The sequence below is a fragment of the Protopterus annectens genome, chromosome 17.part0, assembly GCF_019279795.1.
Source record: "Protopterus annectens isolate FY-2018-M chromosome 17.part0, PAN1.0, whole genome shotgun sequence".
Lineage (NCBI taxonomy): Eukaryota > Metazoa > Chordata > Ceratodontiformes > Protopteridae > Protopterus > Protopterus annectens.
This window is the reverse complement of record NC_056751.1, coordinates 815,556,181-815,577,784: the sequence shown is the minus strand read 5'-3', so window position 1 is coordinate 815,577,784 and position 21,604 is coordinate 815,556,181. Positions and strand designations below refer to the sequence as shown.

Below are 21,604 nucleotides of genomic sequence, written 5' to 3'. Positions count from 1 at the left end.
CTATAAAATACTTCTACTTAACTTTCCTGAACATTCTGAATAGACTAGCTCCCCCAAGAACAATAAGAATAAAAGCTAACTATGCCCCATGGTTAACAAAAGAAACCAGATCACTATTAGAAAAGATAGATACAGCTTGGAATCTGTGGATAAAAAACAAAGCACATGTGTATAAACAGGCATATCAAGAGTTTAGAAATAAGGCTAAAAGTTTTTAGTCTGCAATTAATAAAATCTTACAACCTGGAAACACTGGCACCCCCACCCCTACAACCACTAACAAGTCAGGCTGTATAGCTATGCAGTTTATAGTATTTCACAGAGTCCATACTAGCCCTCACAAATAATAACTGTTCCACCACCACCTCTACAGAAATTCCCACAGCAAGTCCAGAGAGCAGCACCTTTAATTTCTAACCTGTGCAAACACTATTAAAAAAATAACTACTGGAAAAACTCAAACCAACAGCTTTAGCATCTGATACCCTACCAGCTGAATATCTCAGATTGACTGCTGATGCCATGTCCTACTCAGTATCCATCTTAATAAACTGATCCAGCTCTGAAGAAAGGGAACAGCAATCTGGAAAATCTTGCACATCATTCCGCTACACAAAGGGAGAAAGTCATAAGAACTGTCCAATTACAGGCCAATAGCTATATTGTCACCTCTGTCTAAAGTTCTAGAAAGATGCATCCACTCACAAATTATGCAGTATCTCATTGATAACAACCTGCTATCCAAAACCCAACATGGATTTTGGCCCTATCCCAGTCTTACTTCTGCCCTAATGATTTTCATAAACATCATTAATCAACATAGGAACAGTGGTAAAATAGTATCCCCCATCTTTCTATAGCTATCAAAAGCATTCACCACCGTCTCTCATAACAAACTTATTGAAGTACTTTTAGAACTAAGCCTTAATCAATCCACACTTACTTGGTTCAAAGGAGTAGAGGTGGCAAAGGTGGATGCGTTTAAATACTTGGGATCAATAGTTCAGAGTAATGGTGAGTATGGAAGAGAGGTGAAGAAGAGAGTACAGGCAGGATGGAGTGGGTGGAGAAGAGTGTCAGTTGTGATTTGTGACAGACGAGTACCAGTAAGAGAGAAAGGGAAGGTCTACAAGAGGGTAGTGAGACCAACTATGTTATATGGGTTGGAGACAGTGACATTGACAAAAAGGCAGGAGTTAGAGCTGGATGTGGCAGAGTTAAAGATGTTAAGATTTGTACTGGGTGTGACGAGGGTGGACAGGATTAGTTGTAAGTATATTAGAGGGTCAGCCCAGGTTGGAAGGTTTGGAGACAAAGCCAGAGAGGCAAGATTACGTTGGTTTGGACATGTGCTGAGGAGGGATGCTGAGTATATTGGGAAAAAGATGCTAAGGATGAAGCTACCAGATAACAGGAAAAGGGGAAGGCCTAAGATAAGGTTTATGGATGTGGTGAGAGAGGACATGCAGGTGGTTGGTGTGACAGAGCAAGATGCAGAGGACAGGAAGAAATGGAAATGGATGATCCGCTGTGGTGACCCCTAATGGGAACAGCCGAAAGAAGATGATGAAGATGTTCTGCTGTAAATGTGGAGCTTTTCTCCCCAGGCCTCCACTGAAAAAGGACCTGTGTCTGTTTGGACTTTCCTGGTAAACAAATGTAAAATAAAATAAAATAAATAAATAAATCTTACTTCGGTTAGGTAATTTGTGTAGATTTTTTGAAGTCATAACTGTGCAATTTTATTTTTTCTAACACTATCTCCACTTTATGTTTTAAAATTGTTTGATATGCTGATTTTATTTTAATGACTTCAGTATTACCTAGTTTCTTTGTTGTTCAAAACTCACTTTATGTATTTCATCTGGTATTTCTAACAACTCTTTATCCCACTCTTTCATTTTATTACTAGCCCGTCTTCCCATTCTGTCTGTAATTTGCATTTTAAGGACTTCCATAATATGACTTTACTAACGTGACCGTTATCATTCAAAGTTAAAAAAAAAAAAAACCTCTCAATTTGTTCCTTAAGGTAGCTCTGAAAATTCTTTTAATTTCATTATATATACTGGGATTCTATAAATAATGTGACATTTCTTTTTATCTATTAATGTATTAATACTTAGTGCACTGTGATCAGTTAAAGGACAAGGAATAGTTTCATAATAATCCCCTTTATTACGTTAATCTGTAGAAGCATAAATCCTGTCAGTTCCAGTTTGCGGCACATGCTCATAAAAATAACTATTGAAGAACAATGACTTATCTTCTGCTTTTACCATTGAATCAACTTATTATTAGTAATCCATCTGTTTAATGCTTGAGTTGATACTAGAATCTTATTTTTCTTCTATTCACTCATATCTTCTGTACAGGATATGCATATAAACCCCCTGCTAAAATTAAACTATCCTGGCAATGGCTATAAATAGTTTGTGATCTTTAGCCACTCTTGCACCTATTCCACGGGTCCAGTAAATTGGCTAGTGTATAGAGTCTGTCATTATATTTAAATACTACAAATGTATACATCATCCTTTGGGATCATAAATGGATTTCAGGATCCTAGGTATTACAGTAAATTTTGTCCAAAGCATAGCAATTCCTCTATTCTTTTTGTTAAAAGAAGCAGATGATAACATTTCCTAACCTAAGTTATTTAAATGTATATCTTTTTCTGTCAAGTGAGTTTCTTACAAGAAGACATCTCTTCTATTTAATTATAGATACCTCATTAGCAATCTCCTATGTTGCCATTATTTAATCCATTCACATTAACAGATAGATTATAACTATCCACACTGCGTAGCTGAAAAGACTTTTTTAAGAGTAGTTTGACACATTTATAAATCATATTAATGTAGTTGAATATAAGAATCTAATGCTTTCCTTTTAACACCAACTTAACATTCCACATTTTTTGAATTATTTTTTTCAACAAACTAAACTACTAAAACTCATAAGTAACAAAAACAGAAACAGGTCTACAACTGTAACCCTATATATTACTACTAAAACACAACTTACCATAGATACTAGTTCCTAGTTTGCTATCAAATAGACAAACTTCTATATTATCTCTCTACCTACCAATACATAAAAATTCATCAAAAACAAGCCAGAAGCTACTGCAACTTATAAATTAATACAAAATTATATATAAGCTAAAATAATAATAGACTATTAATTTAGTTATAGATTTTGCCATTTAAAATTATTCCCCCTTACTACATAAAAGTTTAGAAATCCCCTTCTATTAATCACAAATATTAAATAATCCAGAAAATGGTGTAATATATATGTAATTATGTAACAGTATAATTATCAATTAAATATTCCTAAATTATTCTCTCATTCTGTATTTTTAAAAATAATCCTCTAAATAAATAAGTACAACAGAGTGGGACCTGAAGAGATAATGTCTGTAAATGTACAGGTGACAAGTAATCATATCTTACTAAAGTAATATGTATATCTTTTTATGAGCAGTTTGTTGTTTAATTATATTTTTCTGTCTTATTTTTTCCACTGATAGTCTACCTTATTTTATATAACTTGTATTTTAAAATTGTCCTTCAAAGAGCTATTTAATCATCATCTCTCTATTAGAGATTACAGTATGTGTATATATTTCTTAAGACTGATGCTGCTCATTGATTAATCGTACATAGCGCATGTTGTACTCCTTGTGCATTTGCATATTATTCAAAAGATGTTTACTGTTTTATTAATTATGTTATTATAAGCAATCTTGACTATATGTAAAAGAATTCCTGCTTGTTTAATTTTAATGCATTTTTAGCCATTGAGAACTATTGTTCTGTTCTAAGCTTCACATCCATGGCATTAGAATTTGATTATAGTTTGTGAAAATGAAAACTCACAACACAGAGCAGCTGCTAATTTCTTCTGTAAGTTTCTCATTTTTATTAATTATTTTAGATTGTTCTAAGCAGTAGCAGACATGTAACATTACTTCTTCCCATTAATATGTACAGTTAGAGTTAATAAAACCACAGCATAAGATATCAACATTCAGCAAAATGTAAGCAAATTATGTGAGCAACAGCTCAGTATAAAATATTACAGTTTTTGTTTTACCAGTTCTTCACTTCTAAATAAATATTTTTAAAGAAAAGATGTTATTTTGAGTACATTTCTCACATATATACTTGAGAAAAAGTGCAACTCTTTTCTGCACATCATCTTGGCTGCGATTAAGGCACTTCCTGTTTTTACAGATGTCACTGATGAACTTTGAACTGTTCTGGGATGTGGGTTTTCTTCAAACAGCTCAAGGAGTAGGAGGGAAGCAGAAACAACCAAGAAACTAGTTTTTTTACACAACTGGAGCATCCTTTTGTTCTTGAACTTTTATAAGTACTAATTGCATCATAAATGACATGTGAAAAGAATATGTTACACAGGAAGAAAAAAAACAAAATAGCCATCACTTTAACACTTCTAATTAACATATTGCTTAGATGTGACTTCAGTTAACCCAGTTAAAGTAAAACCATAATGTATATAACTTTCAAGTTACCGATTCTGTTGCTTATAATTTAAAGCAAAACCACACCCAAAGACTCAAAAACATGTTTATTTCATCATGGTTTGGTGTTTCCTACATTTTAACACCACTCTGGGACTATTTACAGGTTTTTACATATTTTTATACATAAATTCTGAGTCTAACCACATGGGCTCTAGCATCTTGAAGTGATCCTGAATGTTCAGTCTGTCTCTAGTTTTCCCACAATGCAGTGATTGTCTGCAAAAAATTATATCACGCAGGCCTCTTTCTTCCTAAGGCTCCTGTCATTGCATAGATTTCACATGCATACACTGTTGTCATTTGTATCTGTTAGTTTGCCATTCAATGACTACTTAAAATGCAAACAGTGCAAATGCCACAGAACATACTTTCAAAGTGCTTTTTACTGCTGATTCTTTTTTAGAATGGCTAAATTGCAGTCTTTTGTGAAGCCTGAATTCTATTACTTTGATTCACCTCCCTTCCCCCTTTACACCTAACTTCCCTGTCAAAGTTCTAAGGGTAATTTGAGCTGTTACCTCCAATGATTGACAACTCACAGCAGGTGACTTGACTCATGTGCTGCTCCCTTGTTCTAGCTTTTACTTTCTGTATGGGTAGGGGAAGGCCCAGGGAGCTGTGACATCACAGCATGGGTGGGTTTGCCAGACGGTTGTGGTGATTTCAATTTGGGGAGGGAATTGGCCAGAAAATTACCTGTATTCATTAGCCTTGATGTCTTCATTGAATTGGAAGCTGCAGCAAGATTTTTCAGAGCGGGATAAACGTTTTTTGAAAGTGAAACCACCACAGTGCAGTAAGGTACTGCTGTAGTAGAGAGAAACAGTCAATTTAAAATATTTTAAATGCTGTACTGTTGTTTATTCATAGCAGGGACTGTAAATCGGGAGAAAAAAGACAGAGAAATTGAGCATTTCATAATAGAATGCCATTGTTGTCCTTTAATGACATTTACTTAAAGGAAGTATTTGTTTAACTTTAGAAATACATTTGTAAGTTTACTTAAATAAAATAGATTGTCTTTCACTGTAAATGTAGCAAAACTAACCATTTGCATTCCTTATGAAAAATGCTTTAGCCTAAGTATGAGTACATACATACATACACATTGAAGTTTAAAGTCCCAAAGGGTAAATCTATTGTTTCAGAAAATAAAAGTCCTGCAAACAGAGAAAAAGGTCACTTGTTTTTAAGCATTTTAATTTTAGAAGCAGTTTTCCAGGAATTCAACTCGCTCTGTCTGTTGATGGTTATAGTGTTCCAATCAATTTCTTCAGTACTATTAAGGATTTTATTTTTAACAGATGTGGATGCCTCCTCTACTGTGCCAAATATTTTAGTTCATTCAGAAAGAAATATTTTGATCTTTTCAGGAAACACCAAAGTGACTTTAATATTGTTCTTTTTAAGTTCTGTAATTGGTGGTTAGCAGGATTTTATTTTTCTCATTACTTTACTGGAATAATCATTGTAAAATATGATTACATGTTTTATTAGCTGGGATGGACTATGCTATTTTTAATATTTGATCTTTTACTAAGCTGGACATGCATTTAACTGTAATTGAATGTGGTGATGAGTTTTCCTTTTTTGAAGGTACTCTCAGGGATCTGTGTGCCCTTTCAATTCCCAAAGGTAAAGTTTCAGGTAGATTTGATGTTTTATGTAGCCAGGTGTTTAAAAAGTATATTGTATTGTTTTCCTCATACTTTTCAGCTATACCATTAATTCTGCTGTTATTTCTTCTCAGTCTATTTTCTAAATCATCAACTTATGAGCCAGTTATTTTGTTGTGAATGAAATTCAGTCTGAGACTTACATTTAGTTATTCTCCCTTTATGATCATTTAAATCTTCCATATTATTGATTTGTGCACTTTATTGTTTTATTAGAATTTCTAAATATTCCATCTTCTTTCTGGACTCTTCTTTGAAACTTTCTGTTTTGGTATCCAGCTTGTTCATTTTAAGTAATACATCCTGCATATTAGATGTTAGTGACTGGATTATTTTTTTAAGTCTCTTCTATCTTAATTAAGCAGTTAAAATAATTCAGACTGGAAAATGACAGCTTTTGAAATACTTGAAGCTATAAAGTGTTTCCAAATTAAATTTTTTTTATCATATTTTCTGTCAGAGAAAATGTTTCAGTCACAGAGCTTTCATCAGTCGTTTCTGTCAGTTACCAATCTTGTCCATGCCCCAGCAAAGATATTTTCTTATAATTACCTTGTAATATGGCTTGGCTTACAGATAATTCAAACTGTGTACTTCTTGTCCGTCTAGTATCGTTTTGCAATTGATGACATGGTAGATGCTTACATTTTTCCTTGTCTTAGCAGATTATAGGAAGAAGATCGCTCTAGAGCAGCTTGACAAGCATCTTTATATAGCATTTGCTTTCTCCATTTCTAACATCAGCCACCTGCAGATCCTTCATAATAGTACTGCCAGCTACATTTTACTGGTGTACAGATTTGAACAACACTGCCAGCTGAATAATAAATCATAATGATTCTCTTTTAAGGTTAAATGTGACTTGTTCTTTTTCCTATAATGAACTAGTTTCTACAAATATTTCAGTACCTATGTTTCTGCTGTGTGCAGGCTTCACTTCAAAGATGGCATCTCTCTGATGTGCTGACTCAACAAATGTGTCATCACTACTTATTTTTACGTGTGTATATGAGTAGCTTTTCCAGCTGTTTCTCCCAGCATATGAATTGCCATAACACCTGATTGTTGGCTTTTCCTGACTGTCTATAAGTGCTTCTCTCACTTTCAAATGTATGTCTCCCTGATCAGCCCACTTACCTTCAGATCTAGCTCTATTATTGATTAAAATTTCCTCTGTTATTGTAATTTGTATATGATGTAAATATTTTGATTCTATCTCAGGGAAGTTACCCACTGTGAAATGTAATTTATTTTGATGTTTCCATCATTTATAACTTTGTTCTGCTTGCATTTTTACTAATTTTAGCTAGATATGTTTGATTACTTTGCACAGGTCACAAATTAAATGTTTTATTGTGAATGTTATCCCACTTAACCCGATTAAAAAAAATAAACATATAGCATAAAGCATTTATTTAGTGTAAAGCAGCAGACACTTCTTTAACTGTTTTAGTTTATAAGTTCTATAATAATGATCTGTTTTTGTTTGCCAAGATTTATTGTGTTTAACTAAAAAATAAATGTTTGTTTACATTACATTTACTAAATATGAACAAGAAAGAAAAAAGCTAAGATTGGAGATGCAGCCAGGTAGTTGCCGCTAGAGAAAAACATACAGGCTGTATATTAGTAAAGGTATTTTACGATGGAGTAAGAGGCAATAACCAAGTTAAGAGGAGGAAGATGGATGGCACTAAAATTGAAGAGAACCAATAAAGGCTGACAGAGTACTAAAAATAGGAGAGGATGACAGTTTAAGGGGGGTGAGTACAGTGACATATCCATTGGCTTTTTAGGTAGTGTTTGTCAACTATTTAAATACATTTGGTTGTTTAAGTGATTGCATTTGCAATCAGAGTTTGTTCCAGGAGATAGTAGGGTGGTAGCTATAGAGGTTTTGACCAGTTTTGCTCTTGGGTTTATAAATGTGTAGTAAGGCTTTGTCTAATCTTTGTTGTGACCTTGAAGGGGTTTATGAGTAGATAGGAGGAGTCAAGCTGGGACAAAAAGATGGCTGGCATAAAATAGAGTGGATCTGAAGCTGGGAGAGGAGAAGCTGGTGGGGTAGTACCAGCAAGTTAAAGTGTTTTAAAGAGAGACAATGATGAGTTCTATATCTATGATTTGCAGGAAATCTAGCTACTTTGTTATTGGCATTCTCTAGTTTAGTTAAAAGGGTGATTTGGAGGTTAGAGAGGATCTGAGAGCTGTACATTAGGCTTAGTTGGAGAAAGGCATGACAGAGGGAAACGTAGGCCTTATTGAATAGGAATGTTTTATTTCTGTATAAGAGACTGGGTTTTTGATAGGTTTTTCTTAATACAATTGTTGACATGCAAATCAGTTGGTCATCCATCATGACTCCTAGAAGTTTTGTGTGGGGTTCAACTATGATAGGTGTATTATCTAGAGAATGGATAGTAATGGTGGATTTGAGTTTATTCAGGCTTTTGGGAAGAAAATTAAGAGGTTAGTCTTTTTAGTACTCAGAATTAGCTGGTTCTTGGAGAGCCAGGTCTCGACAGAGTTGAAGGATTTCTGAGTAACAGAATGCAAGTCAGAGGGTGTCTGCAATAGTAATGATAGTAGAATCATCAGCATATTGGATGAGAGTAGACTCAGGGCAGGAGGTATAGAGTAAATTAGTGAAGATATTGAAGAACAGTGGTCCAAGAATAGATCATTGGGGAACACCCATTTTGATGGAGAGCTGGGGGGGGGGGTTGAGAGCCATTTTACCAATTGTAGTCAGTCAGAGAGGTAGCTGGAAAACCAGGCCATAGTAGAAGAGGAGAAATTAAGGTCAGTGAGTATGTCCATAATAAAGGAGAGAGACAAGGTGTCAAATACTTTAGAGAGATCTAGGAATAAGCATGACACTAGTTTGTTGTTATCTCTGGCCTGAGAAATAGTATTTATGAATGGCAGTAGGGCATTAGTGGTGCTATGCTTAGGATGAAAGCTGTGTTGTGAAGGGGTGAGCAGAATTTCCTGAAGTAAATGTTCCATAACTTGCTTAGGTATGCATTTTTCAAATATTTTTGAGAGAGGTTGAGATAGGTCTGAAGTTGGAGATTTCAATGGAGTTGCCGCCTTTGTGAATGGGTAGGGTGTAGAATTCTTTCCAGATAGAGGGAAATTTGGATTCTTTGATTGAATGGTTAATTAATATAGAAACTGGAAGGGCTAGAGAGGCTGCTCTTCTGTTAGCTGGAGAAAGTGGGGAGGTAGATTGTCTGCAGATTCAGAGGAGGGTTTTAGTTTGTGAAGTAGGGATTTAATATAGCTAGTAGGTATAGGTTTAAGGGAGAAGGTGTTAGTAGAGTTCTGACTCAAGGGGGGATCTAGGGGAATATTACTGTTAGAATTAGAGGGGCTAGAACTTATCAACTTACTGATGGATTCTATAAAGTAGGAGATGAAGTTTTCTGGGGTGTATTTGTAGGGCAGGGATTGGGAGATGAGGGTTTACCAGGGTGGAGTGTTTGATTTATTGCATGTCAGAATTTCTTGGGATTAGATCTTTCAGAACTTCTTAAATCATATGAACTATGAAAAAGTATTTCTAGCTTGTAATCACCAACAGACTAAATGGGCTATATTCATTATCTGGTTTGACTAATTAAACAAAAAGGACTTTTAGGCAGTTATGGATCATTCAGTCATGCAGCCTAATACCTCTTTCTGCACAGCAATATCCCCATTTGTAGTAAACAACTTGAGAACAATTTAAGTTGCAAACTTTGCAGGTTGCAGATTCTACGTGTGATGGTCACATGTGTTGCTCTTTGTAGTGCTAATATTGGTTATACCATAAACAGCTAGAATCTAGTGCATCAAAATGTGTGCTAAGAATGTGGAGAACATTGTCTTGGTATGATCTGCATTAATTGTACTCTGTGTAGTGGAACAAATTCATAAAATATGTGTAACAGCTCAAAAAAAAGATTTTGCTGGGCTGCGGCATTCTTTGTATGTAAGAAGATGAGATTTTGAGAAAGGGCCCTCATAGGTAGTCTGGCATGCGATCAGCTACACAATGCCTCAGTGAAGTCTCTATATTGCTCATTAAGGTCATGCTTAGAAAAATGATGTTGCAGTCAGATGGATAAGGAGGTAGGAGTGGCATGTAGCATTGTATATCTTCTTCTTTCGGCTTTTCCCGGTTAGGGGTCGTCACAGCGGATCACCTGTCCACTCATGATTGGCAGTGGAGCTTTACAGTGTCGTTGCCAGCCCAGCCCCCAACCTTCCACAGAAGGCACACACACACACACTCATTGTCCAATCCACCTACAGCATGTCTTTGGGATGTGGGAGGAAACCGGAGCACCCAGAAGAAACCCACGTGACCACAGGGAGGACATGCAGACTCGGCACAGAAGGCACCCCAGCTGAGGATCGAACCGGAGAACCTCTTGCTATGAGGTGGCAATTCTAACTGCTGCACCACCATGGCCACCTGGCATGTAGCATTGTATATACTCAAGTAAAATAGGTATAGTTCAGGCCTTAGAAATTCTTAGGTATCTACTTTGTGAATACATTAATATTATCTTTCTCTGCATGCTAATATACTTTCAGGGATTATTAACAAAAGGGATATAAAGCTTAGATTTCCATAAATCTTTTTAAGTTGGTAGACATCAAGCAGTACAGAAATGCATAAAAATGTTTATTAACAGCATTCAAGATTACCTGTTTTTCTTAAACTTGAGTAATCACAGCAAAACGGGAATAAGACCTAGAAAATAACTTTAATGAAATATCTCTCATAAGGAACGTTTTTCATTAAATGTGGGAAATAAAAGAAGTAAGAGAACATGATGACATAAACCCACTGGATGATGAAAACACAAGAGGGGTAACATTAATTTAAATTTTATTTAAAGGATGTAACCATAGTATTTTAAAAATTGAGCTAGATTAATACATAGTTTGGACACATATTTCAGGTGCCTTTGCTAAGTTACATTTATTTTTCTTTATTATTTTTGATAGATTTCTTAACGCCTTTTCTAGTTTTCTTAAGCACTTATTTATATAAGAAGGCTATTTTTTATATCATTTAGCCAATGACTTCTAAGTTGGAAGGAATTCACCTTTATTTGTATAACACCATTGTGAATATTCTATTTTGTCTTTATTTCTACACATTTTAATTCTTGAAGCAAAAATATCATCTGATAATCAGGAATGCATTCATTTTACCATACTTAATAAATCAATCTAAGATTTTTTTTCATGTTTACAGACAAAAATTTGTTTTACTACATATATGTAGGGGTTGGTAGGATTTGAGCTCTACCTTTATTATCAATGGGAAGGTATCACATATTTATTCATTACCTTGTCATGAACAAAGTAGTTTAACATACAGTTTAAATGCTGCTGCTATTTTGCAGAAGTAGTTTAGCCATAATTTGTAATGTACAAATTGGAAGTTAAAAGCCACATCTTTTTATGTGAAAGTGTAATGAAACTTAACTCAACATCATCTTATAACATACACTCAAGTCTTTTGTCATTCTAGATTTATCCAGTCTGTGCACATACTTTCAAATTTTACTTTATCGGTCTGTTAGGCCTTACCTCATTTTGTCTTCAGAGGAAGCAAGCATATATATATATATATATATATATATATATATATATATATATATATATATATATATATACATATACATATACACACACACACACACACACACACACACACACACACACACACACACACACACACACACACACACACACACACACATTCATATACATATATGGTTCCCCTTCGCAATCCCGAATTACTGAATGCTCGAAATTCAGTAACTCGAGACTGTAAAGTTGAAAATGCAGAAGCGCGAATGTATGGTGTGTGTGTTGTGTGGTGTATGTGTTCTGTATGTTTGGGGTCTTTTGTTTTCGTGCTTGTGAGTTTCGGGATTTTTGTTGGTTCGATTTTATAATTTTGAGTTACTGAATTTCGAGCATTCACTAATTCGATATTATGAAGGGGAACCACACACATATATATATATATATATATATATATATATATATATATATATATATATATATATATATATATATATATATATATATATATATGGGTTTACTTCTGTAAACCAAATTTACACTTTGCTGACACTGAAATCAATGACTCCACTCTTCCGAATCTACACTTACATGAAACTACACACTGCCTAGCCACGGAAAAATGAAGATCAACTATTACACATCCTAAGAAAAATCTACATATTTTAACATGTAAACTTAAACTCTTACCTTTATTGACATTTTTGCAAGGGGGGCAAGCCCTACTTCACCACCACACCACTTGCAGATTTTATTTACCTACTCAGAGATTGCACTACATTGTGGAAAAGGTAAGATCTAGAAAGATTGGCATACATCTTGTTTAGTTTTCCATGGTTTGGCAGTGTGCAGTTTCGTGCAAGTGTAGTTTCGGCAGGGTGTAAATTCTTTCTACAGAAGTAGACCCATATGTAGATATATATATATATATATATATATATATATATATATATATATATATATAAAACCCATTTGTGTGTGTGTGTGTGTGTGTGTGTGTGTATATATATATATATATATATATATATATATATATATATATATATATATATACGTATATATAAAATAACATATCTGTGCCACCACAGTCATATTTGCTGGCCCATTTTATAGTGGCTGAATGGATTTTATTATTGCCCTTTTTTTTCATAGTTTCTTATGCTCCCAATCCTTATGAAGTTCCAAAAAGAAAATACATCACCTTATTAAGCAACATTTAGTCATTCGTTCTTCTTGTATTCTATTGTACCAAATTTATCCTAATAATTATCATGTTACAAAGAACACTTTTGCCTCAAGATGTGATTATAATTAGATGACTACAGTTGTGTGTGTGTGTTCCCATATATGGAGCAACAATGTCTACCTTCCTTTTATTTTCAGTACAGATGCACTATGCATGGGAATTGTGCTCTACTAGTATAATGTCTTAATTGATCAGTAAAGGGCCAATGGCAGATAGGCTGGGACTGAGTAGCACTCCTTCAGCTGTCCTTTTGTAGGAGAAAAAGTATTGGGAAGGCTTGTTTGCCTGAGTACAGCGATTTGCATTGACCTCAGTATACTTCGCTCATTAGTTAAAAAGGCTAGGGAGAAAAGCTTCTGTGTTTCACCAGGACAACTGTAGTTGACCACAAAAATCTTCTCTCAGCCATGAATATACAGGTATAGGAGAACACTGAGATGTGGAAGATGACAGACAATAGGAAGGGACACCAGGTATAGAGGGGAAAAATAAGGGTCTATATCAGAAGCTCAAAAGCTTAAAAGAGCGAATGCTCTTTATCGAGCTATAAACATCAAACCCACTAAATAGTGAAGACATGGAACAGCGATTTTTTTTTTCCCCCAGGTAAAAAAGTCACTGGGCCATTTTCGGGACTTTGCCATTTCTTCCACTATGGTGCGATCTCAGAGTTGGTATATTTAAGTAGGGGGGTGTGGGGGTCAAAGTCCTCCACTTTATTTTGTGCTTGGAGATTTTTTTTTTTTTTTGCGGAGCAGCGATTTTTTTCCTTGGTAAAAAAAATTGCTGTTCCGTGTCTTCGCTATTTAGTGGTTTCGATGTTTACAGCTCGATAAAACAGCATTCATTCTTTTAAGCTTTCGAGCTTGTATTATACACCCAGAAATAAGTGATGCAACTTGCTAAAGGATACTTTGCACTCTCTATTTGATATCAAGCTGGTGTGTCACATTGTCATATGTTATGGTAAAGTTATCCAAAAATCCTCTGTCTTAAGGATATTTTATTTTGTGGCCATTTCAAAACTGGAAAAATAGACAAACTCTATATCCCTTCTTCATTTGCTGTGTTAAGGAGTGATCATATCCAGCAGTGTTGAAGTTGTACTCTCCACATAAAACAGAATTTACTTTTTCAGTAATGGCATCACATTCACAGAAATAATTTTATGAATACTTCAGTTTACTTATTACATTTCTTACATTAATAACAGCAGTTTCATTCTTTTATTTGTTGTAGCATTATCTTTCTGTTAAGTATTTTGAACCTCTGGCCTCATGATTGTAAATTCAAGTCCCCTAAAATGTATAAAATAAAATGAAATGACTAACAGTATAGCATTTCCCACTAAAACAATTAAGAAAAAAGGTTCAAATATTTTATCTCTGTAGTATGTACCTATTTATCTAAGTATTTCACAGGTGTATTTGTAATCCAGTTTACCACAACCATTGCAGACCTCATTTCAGCTATTAGTTGTACAAGTCAATCTGATATATGCTGTTTCCAGATTTCCGCAGTATTGAAACCACAATAGCAGTCTGAAAACTAACCCAGAAATAGCACAGATTTTCTGTACTGATAGCATAGTTTTGAAGCACCAAAACGAGGCTTGAGGGGAAGGAAGATGTGAGTGACCTAAGCTGCAGCCCACATGTTCTTTTTTATACCAGGAATAGGAACTGTACTTCACTCTCATTACACAGATTCACACTCACACACTTAATATGCCAAGGAACTTAAGCAACCCCCCTACATGTCAAAGATGACCTAGATATTTGCTTTAGTGAAGAACTCTCCAGTAACCCCAGAAGCACTTAAAAAACACATCAAACACAACACATACAGCTAGAACCTTTGAAGTTTCAACTACAAAGCCTACAATTCAAACCAACACACTACCTAATATTTTAGTCATCAGAGACTCCACTGTGAGACAGTCAGATGTCCTGCTCACTTGACTGAATAAGAAAAAAATCATGACCTGTTGTTTATCAGGTGCTAGGATCCACCAAATCATCCAAGCACTCAGGTCATTAGACTACAAGTAGCAGTCTTAGTCCATGTGGGTGTAAATGACCTGAGTTGTACTTGTTAGGACCATATGAAGAGAGACATCATGGAGCTCTCGGACTGTCTGTCCCAGGCTGGTATGTGCCTAGAATTGAGCAGCATTTTACCTTCACCAAGGATGGTTTCACAATATGAACAAAAGATGATTGATTTCAATAATTGGCTTAGTTTCTTGTGCCATTATAAGGGAGGACAGTATTTGTCAGCATGGAAGAAGGGGGTCTACAGACCACATTGCTTTGCCAGTGATGGTCTGCAACTGCCCCCTCTAGGCTTTGGAACATTGACTAAAGCATTGTTCTCCTCAAGTTGCCTTTTTAGGCATTGCCAAACTGACAAACATTTTGACATTAAATCTAAGGATGGTATTTGTTAATGCCAAGAGCCTAAACAAGAAGCTTCACTCCCTCCAGTATCTCCTGGTCTTAAAAAATGGTGACATCTGTGCAGTTCCCAAGACATAGTTTAAAGCCACGGAAAATACCCCAGCAGTGCAGGCTACAGTACTTCCACACGTTTCAGCCAGCTACAACGCAGGCAGGGAACAAAGGTGGAGGTGTCTCAATCTATATTGATAAAAAACTCATCTCAGGACTTCTCAAACAGAATGAAATTTCATTAAGCAAAGTCCCATATCATATCTTGCAAGCTGTAATTTACGCTCTACAATTTAAGAAACCTATAGCTCATACTTGGACTTACTGGAGGTTCTCACCATTCAACCCAATACCATATTCATGAGTAACTTTAACTAACCCACTATAAACTGGGATACTTACATGATCCCAAACATACAAGCCCAGAGATTCTTGGACTTTACAGAAAAACACTGTAGGCTAGATAATCTGTATGCCCACTAGGAGTGCAAACATACACTACCTGGTACTCAGAAACATGGGAGAATGCTGCAGCCCGTTAGTGTGGTGTTCACTCTGATGAGGTCTGATCAAAAAGCTTTCTTCTTCATACTAAAAGCTGGTTCTCTGACCCTGCCTAACCCAGTAACATTTAAGAACTATTTAAAAGCAAACTCCCTGGTACTAAGTGATAAATTTGTCAAAACTTCAAGGCCCCCCAACCCAGAGAAGACAGCTGCCCATGTGCAGTTTTTCACAGAAACCCTGTACAGTCATGTCAATAAATGCATAGAGTTAAGCTGTGTCTGCCAGAATTAAGCCCAGAACTAATTCAAAAAAACAAAGCATCCTTGTGGAATCCAATTATAAACATACTGTACAACAAAAGAAAAAAGGCATAGCAAGATTAGGAAGTGTTACACCCAGCATGGTAAAAAACCCTCTTATTGATGTAAACAATCAGACAAATAAGGGGGCAAATTAATCTAGTAAAACCAGATTTTTAAGGTAAAGACAACCTCCCAGGAAAGGGACAACCTTGCTTCTTTAGTTGTGTCGAAACCTTAAAGGCAGCACACAGCAGCATGAAGAATTGATTGCAACTGAGGCTACTTATACAGAGCCAGAAGATGTAGAAAATCTGCTGGCCAACAGTCAGCTCTAATTTTACCCCACTGTCCCCTACTCATCCTCTGTGCAGGAAATACCATCAAACAAAACCCACCCAACTATCACTAGGGAGCAGATCCTAGCTGAGCTCTCCAGGGCCAAAAACACTGCATCAAGGCCATGATAATGTCCCAGGATGCTTTCTAAATGGCCTGAAATATGACCTGTTAGGACCATGGGATTCTCTGTTTAACCATAGCCTCCAGACAGGCGTTGTGCCAAGTGAATGGAAAGCTTCAGCAGTCATCATTCTGAAAAAAGGACAGACCATCAATGGACCCCAGGAACTGCAGACCCATTGCTCTAACTAGTCTCATTTGCAAAGCCAAAGAAAAAAATTATCATGGAAAGGTAATAGAAAACCTTCAAACACTGGATCCAACCCAGTTTTCATGAACAGCAGATCATGCTTACTCACCCTGGTGGATGTCTTTGAGAAGATCACAAAGAAAATGAGTAGGGGTAAACGGTGCATCCTGTCCACCTTGACCTGGCTAAGGCATTTAACACAGTACCTCACACAGGCATTGTAAACATACTCATTAATATAGGCATGAACCCCTATGTTACACACTGGATAGCCAGCTGGGTCTCAAATAGGACCCAGGAAGTTAGGATAGGGGAGACCACCTCTACAAAGAGGCCAGTTACAGGTGGAGTCCCTCATGACTCTCTGTTGGGAATGTTACCTTTTTGGCATCTACTTCTGGAAGTCGAGATCAATATCACGGGCCTCTGGCTGACCAGGTTTGCTGATGATTTGCAAACTAGGAGTAGTCTCAGAATCCCCCCAGATGCTAACATTCTACAGGAAGGACTAACACAGACAAATGACTGGTGCCAAAGCCATGGCTTAAAACCCACTGCCAAGATGCGCATAATAATACCTTTTGGGAAGTCAGCCATCCTAGGAAATTATCTCTTTGATAACACATCCGTAAGACTAGAATGTGTAGTCAGAGATTTGGGTTTATATGTAGATAGTAACCTGGCTTTCAACCAGCATGTGTCTAAGATAATAAGGAAATCATTCTTTGGTAATGAACTTATAAGCAAGTTGGATCCCTGGTAGGGAATGCAGCCTCTAACCTGCACTTCAAACACGTGTTTGACCTCATTCCGCTGTTACTTACCCTGTCTAGTTGTTTGCAGCCACAACCTTTGTTACTTTTGCCAGTTTTTTCAAGTAAATTCCAGCCTCCCTGCTGCCTATTTCCTATACCCGTAGTTGCAGTCATCCCTATTAGCAAAATCTTTTATCTCTATTCCTGTGTTAACTTATTTCTTAGAATACTTTGTGCTACTTTATGAATATAATATTCTGTTTGAGGTGCTTCTGGGCTTCCACATGACTAAGACTCTCCGTTACCAGGAAGACAAGAAGTGAGTTAGATGGTGAGATAGTAGTACTCCATGTAAAATGCATCTACAAGCTCTGCACCTGTGTTTATTAATCTTGTTTCATTTGTTGTAAAAAACCTTCGTTTAGTGTCTTACTGGGCACAACATATGTGAAAATATTCAAGGATTCAGGATGTTGTGACAAGGGTTACACAGGCATGTCTTGTCAAGTAACAACCTGTGTGTAAAGATTGTTTATGTAATATTGTGTGTGAGGTATCACTTTTCATATTAACCAGAAACTCTAGCCTGTGCTTTCTTATATGTTAATCAGCTCCTTCTGTGACTTGTACTACACATTTAAGGTAGCCCAAAAGTGGGGTTCTTGTGGCCTTTGTATTTGGAGTCGATTCATAAACAAAACTGAGCTGTTCTCATTCTTTAAGTCACAAGAATATCACCCCTAATAAAATGAATTGCACAAAAAAGTATGCCAGTTTGTTATCTCCAGATTTCATCTACCTAGCCCAGATCAAGCTGTTCCTTGGAGAGATCTTTCTTCTTCTTCCCACCCCTTCTGTTAGGCTTTTAGTGGAGAATTTGAATTGGGGATCCTGTAATACCCTTTACATTTCCTATAGATATGCGTTTTTAAGAGACAAGTGCCTTTTTCTTTCTCAGTCCTATTGGGACCACAGCATTAACTGATGTGGACAGAGATCTCTTACTTTGTCTGGTGTACTTCTCTGTGTTTCTTCTGTCACCTCCCAGTAAGAGGTTCCCTGGTTCAATTCTTGGATGGGGTGCCTTCTGTGTGGAGTCTGTATGTTATCCCTGTGTTTGCGTGGATTTCCTCTTGGTGATTCTGTTTCCTCCACATTCCAAAGATATGCAGCAGGTGGAATTGACTGTCTAAATTAGCCAGAGGTGTGAGTGCGAGTGTGTGGTATAGATGAACTACTGTGGCAGGGCTAGCCACCCGGCGGTGTAAACCACTGCTTGAGATGATTGTCACTGTTAAAGTGACACCCCAACTTCATATTCAAAAATGTGAAAAAGGGGTTCTGGATGGATGGATATTTTCATTTCACAGTTTTAACACACAAACTTCTTAATCAGTTCTTTGTTGAAGCACACAATATTTTTGATGATGCCTGGAAAATATCCTGAGTTCTAAAAAATCCTTTTAGAATTAAATACAAACTGAATGCTAGGTGATGTGGGGGGAGGGGGCTTTGCAATACGTATTCTGCTTATTCCAGTTTTACTTGCTCTTGTCCCTTATGTAGTTTCTGTTTCTTTATCTCCACTTTTCTGGAGTCTCTTGACTGGACCCAAAAAATGTATTCCGAGCAAAGGAGACACAATTCCCTTGACTTTCCTGTTTAATTTGATCAACTTAAGAAATGCTTTTCGTATGGAGATATTACCTCAAAGACTGAAAGAACAGCTTATCACCCCTCATAAAGTGTTAGGTTGTGGTTAAAAGTAGGTTGTTTACAATGAATTTCTTAATGAGGCAGTTTAGAAGGCTACTGGCTAATAGGGTTATGCCCATTGCAGGACATTCTAGTTGTCATTTTTAGTTTATTTAATGTATATTTGGAGTATTCTGATAATTTTTTACAAGGTAGAGTCTCTTCCATTCTATAGTTTTAGTTATTATAAAGTGATTGGATATGAATTAGATTGTAGATTAATGTATACACTTAATTGATGGAATCTGTTTCATCAAAAGCTGTCTTCCCTTCTACCTTGATTTATTCATGGATCCCTTTCTATTCTTTTTTTTCCCTATTTGTAATTCCTTCCTCCATTATTTTCTTTTATCCTCCTTTTCTAGAGTTTGAATGTTGTATATTAAATTTTACACAGACACAAATACACATACACACACTTTCACCCATATATTAAACATATTTAGGCATCAATTTTTTAAGAATAATGTGTTTCTTTTTTAAGTTAAATATACAGTTGGATAGAACATGTGTGATTTTTTTTTATCTTCATTTCATTGTTAATAAAAACATTTGGGAAACAAGAGCCCATTCTTTAAATTGTTAATTGTAGTTAAAGTTCTGTGTGTGTGTGTGTGTGTGTGTGTGTGTGTGTGTGTGTGTGTGTATATGTATATGTATATGTATATGTATATATATATATATATATATATATATATATATATATATATATATATATATATATGGTTCCCTATCACATCAACAAAATTTCAAAATGCTGAGACTATATGTCCGAAGTTTTGAAATTCCAAAAAAAAAAAAAATAAATACAATAAAACAAAACAACTTACTTGGATGCTTTTGAAGGGGGGCAAGCACCCCTGCATCCCCCACACCCCACGCTACTTAAATATACCAACTCCAGAATCACACTATAGTGAGGAAAATGGCAACTCCCAGGTTCCACGCTATACGGCCATCCCAATAAACAGTTTTCAGAGTTTCAAATTTCGGACATATGGTCTGGGCCATATGGCCTTCGGAGTTTTGAAACTTCAGTGATGTGATAAGGAAACATATATATATATATATATATATATATATATATATATATATATATATATGGGTCTCGTACTATTGAGCGAAAGCTCAAATAACCAAAATGAAAACTTCCGAACACACTTTAGCAAAACTGTGTTTTCACCGAAAATGCACATTTGCTAAAGTGAGCACAAGGAAATTAAAATAATGATAGAATGGCTTTTGCTGATGTCGTGGTATAGTGGGGATAAGGGAATGTTCCCTTTCCCCCACTGTAGTGCGTGCTTGGAGTGAGAATATAAAAGTATGGGGGGTGCAGAGGGAATTACCCCCCCCCCGCATAAACGTGTTTACTGGGGTTTTTTTTGCAGACTTTTGCGAAAACAGATTTTCGGTGGAAAATCACTTTTGTGAAAGTGCGCTCGGTAGTTCTGGAGTCAGTTATTTGAGCTTTTGCTCAATAGTACGAGATCCGTATATATATATATATATATATATATATATATATATATATGTGTGTGTGTGTGTGTGTGTGTGTGTTTTGTGTGTGTAGAGATAGAGAGTGTTTACACATGCATGCAAACATACGTGTGTATGTCTGTGATTTTGGCCCCATGCATAGCCAATGGATATGTTATCTATAAATAAACTGTTATGTCTGACATTTGCCAATGAAATTATCTCCTTGCTAGTTATCGTTTGCCAGGTACTTATTATAAATGTATAATAATCCCACTGTAACTTAGAAAATCGTATTACCTTCAAGTTGCTTTTTTTAACCTGCTCTTGCATTACAAACATCCTATAATCTTATATTTTACTTTTAAACAGTGATATGGGTACAGGGTTGTTCAGCAAAATTTTATGATGCTATAAGGCATAAACATGGAAAAAATTCATTTTACTTTATATACATTTATACATAGCGATCTCATTTATTTATTTATTTTTCTTTTCAGGGGGCAAAACATGAAGAAACTGAAGGTGAAGGGGAAGAGACGGGACTAATCCAACCTGCTCAAGCCTTTGCACCTAAAAGTCTTGTACTAGTTTCTAGACTAGATTATCCAGAAATATTCAGGGTAAGTAAACTGTCA

The 21,604-nt window shown here is 35.9% G+C and overlaps 1 protein-coding gene across 1 annotated transcript in view; it reads left to right on the top strand.

The window, feature by feature from the left end:
* Window positions 1-21,604, top strand: part of SBF2 (SET binding factor 2) — a 3,151,758-nt gene that overhangs the window by 1,348,283 nt on the left and 1,781,871 nt on the right. The window contains exon 4 of the mRNA XM_044058929.1: window positions 21,467-21,589. Coding sequence (XP_043914864.1) covers window positions 21,467-21,589 — 123 coding nt within the window. The remainder of the gene's footprint in view (window positions 1-21,466; window positions 21,590-21,604) is intronic.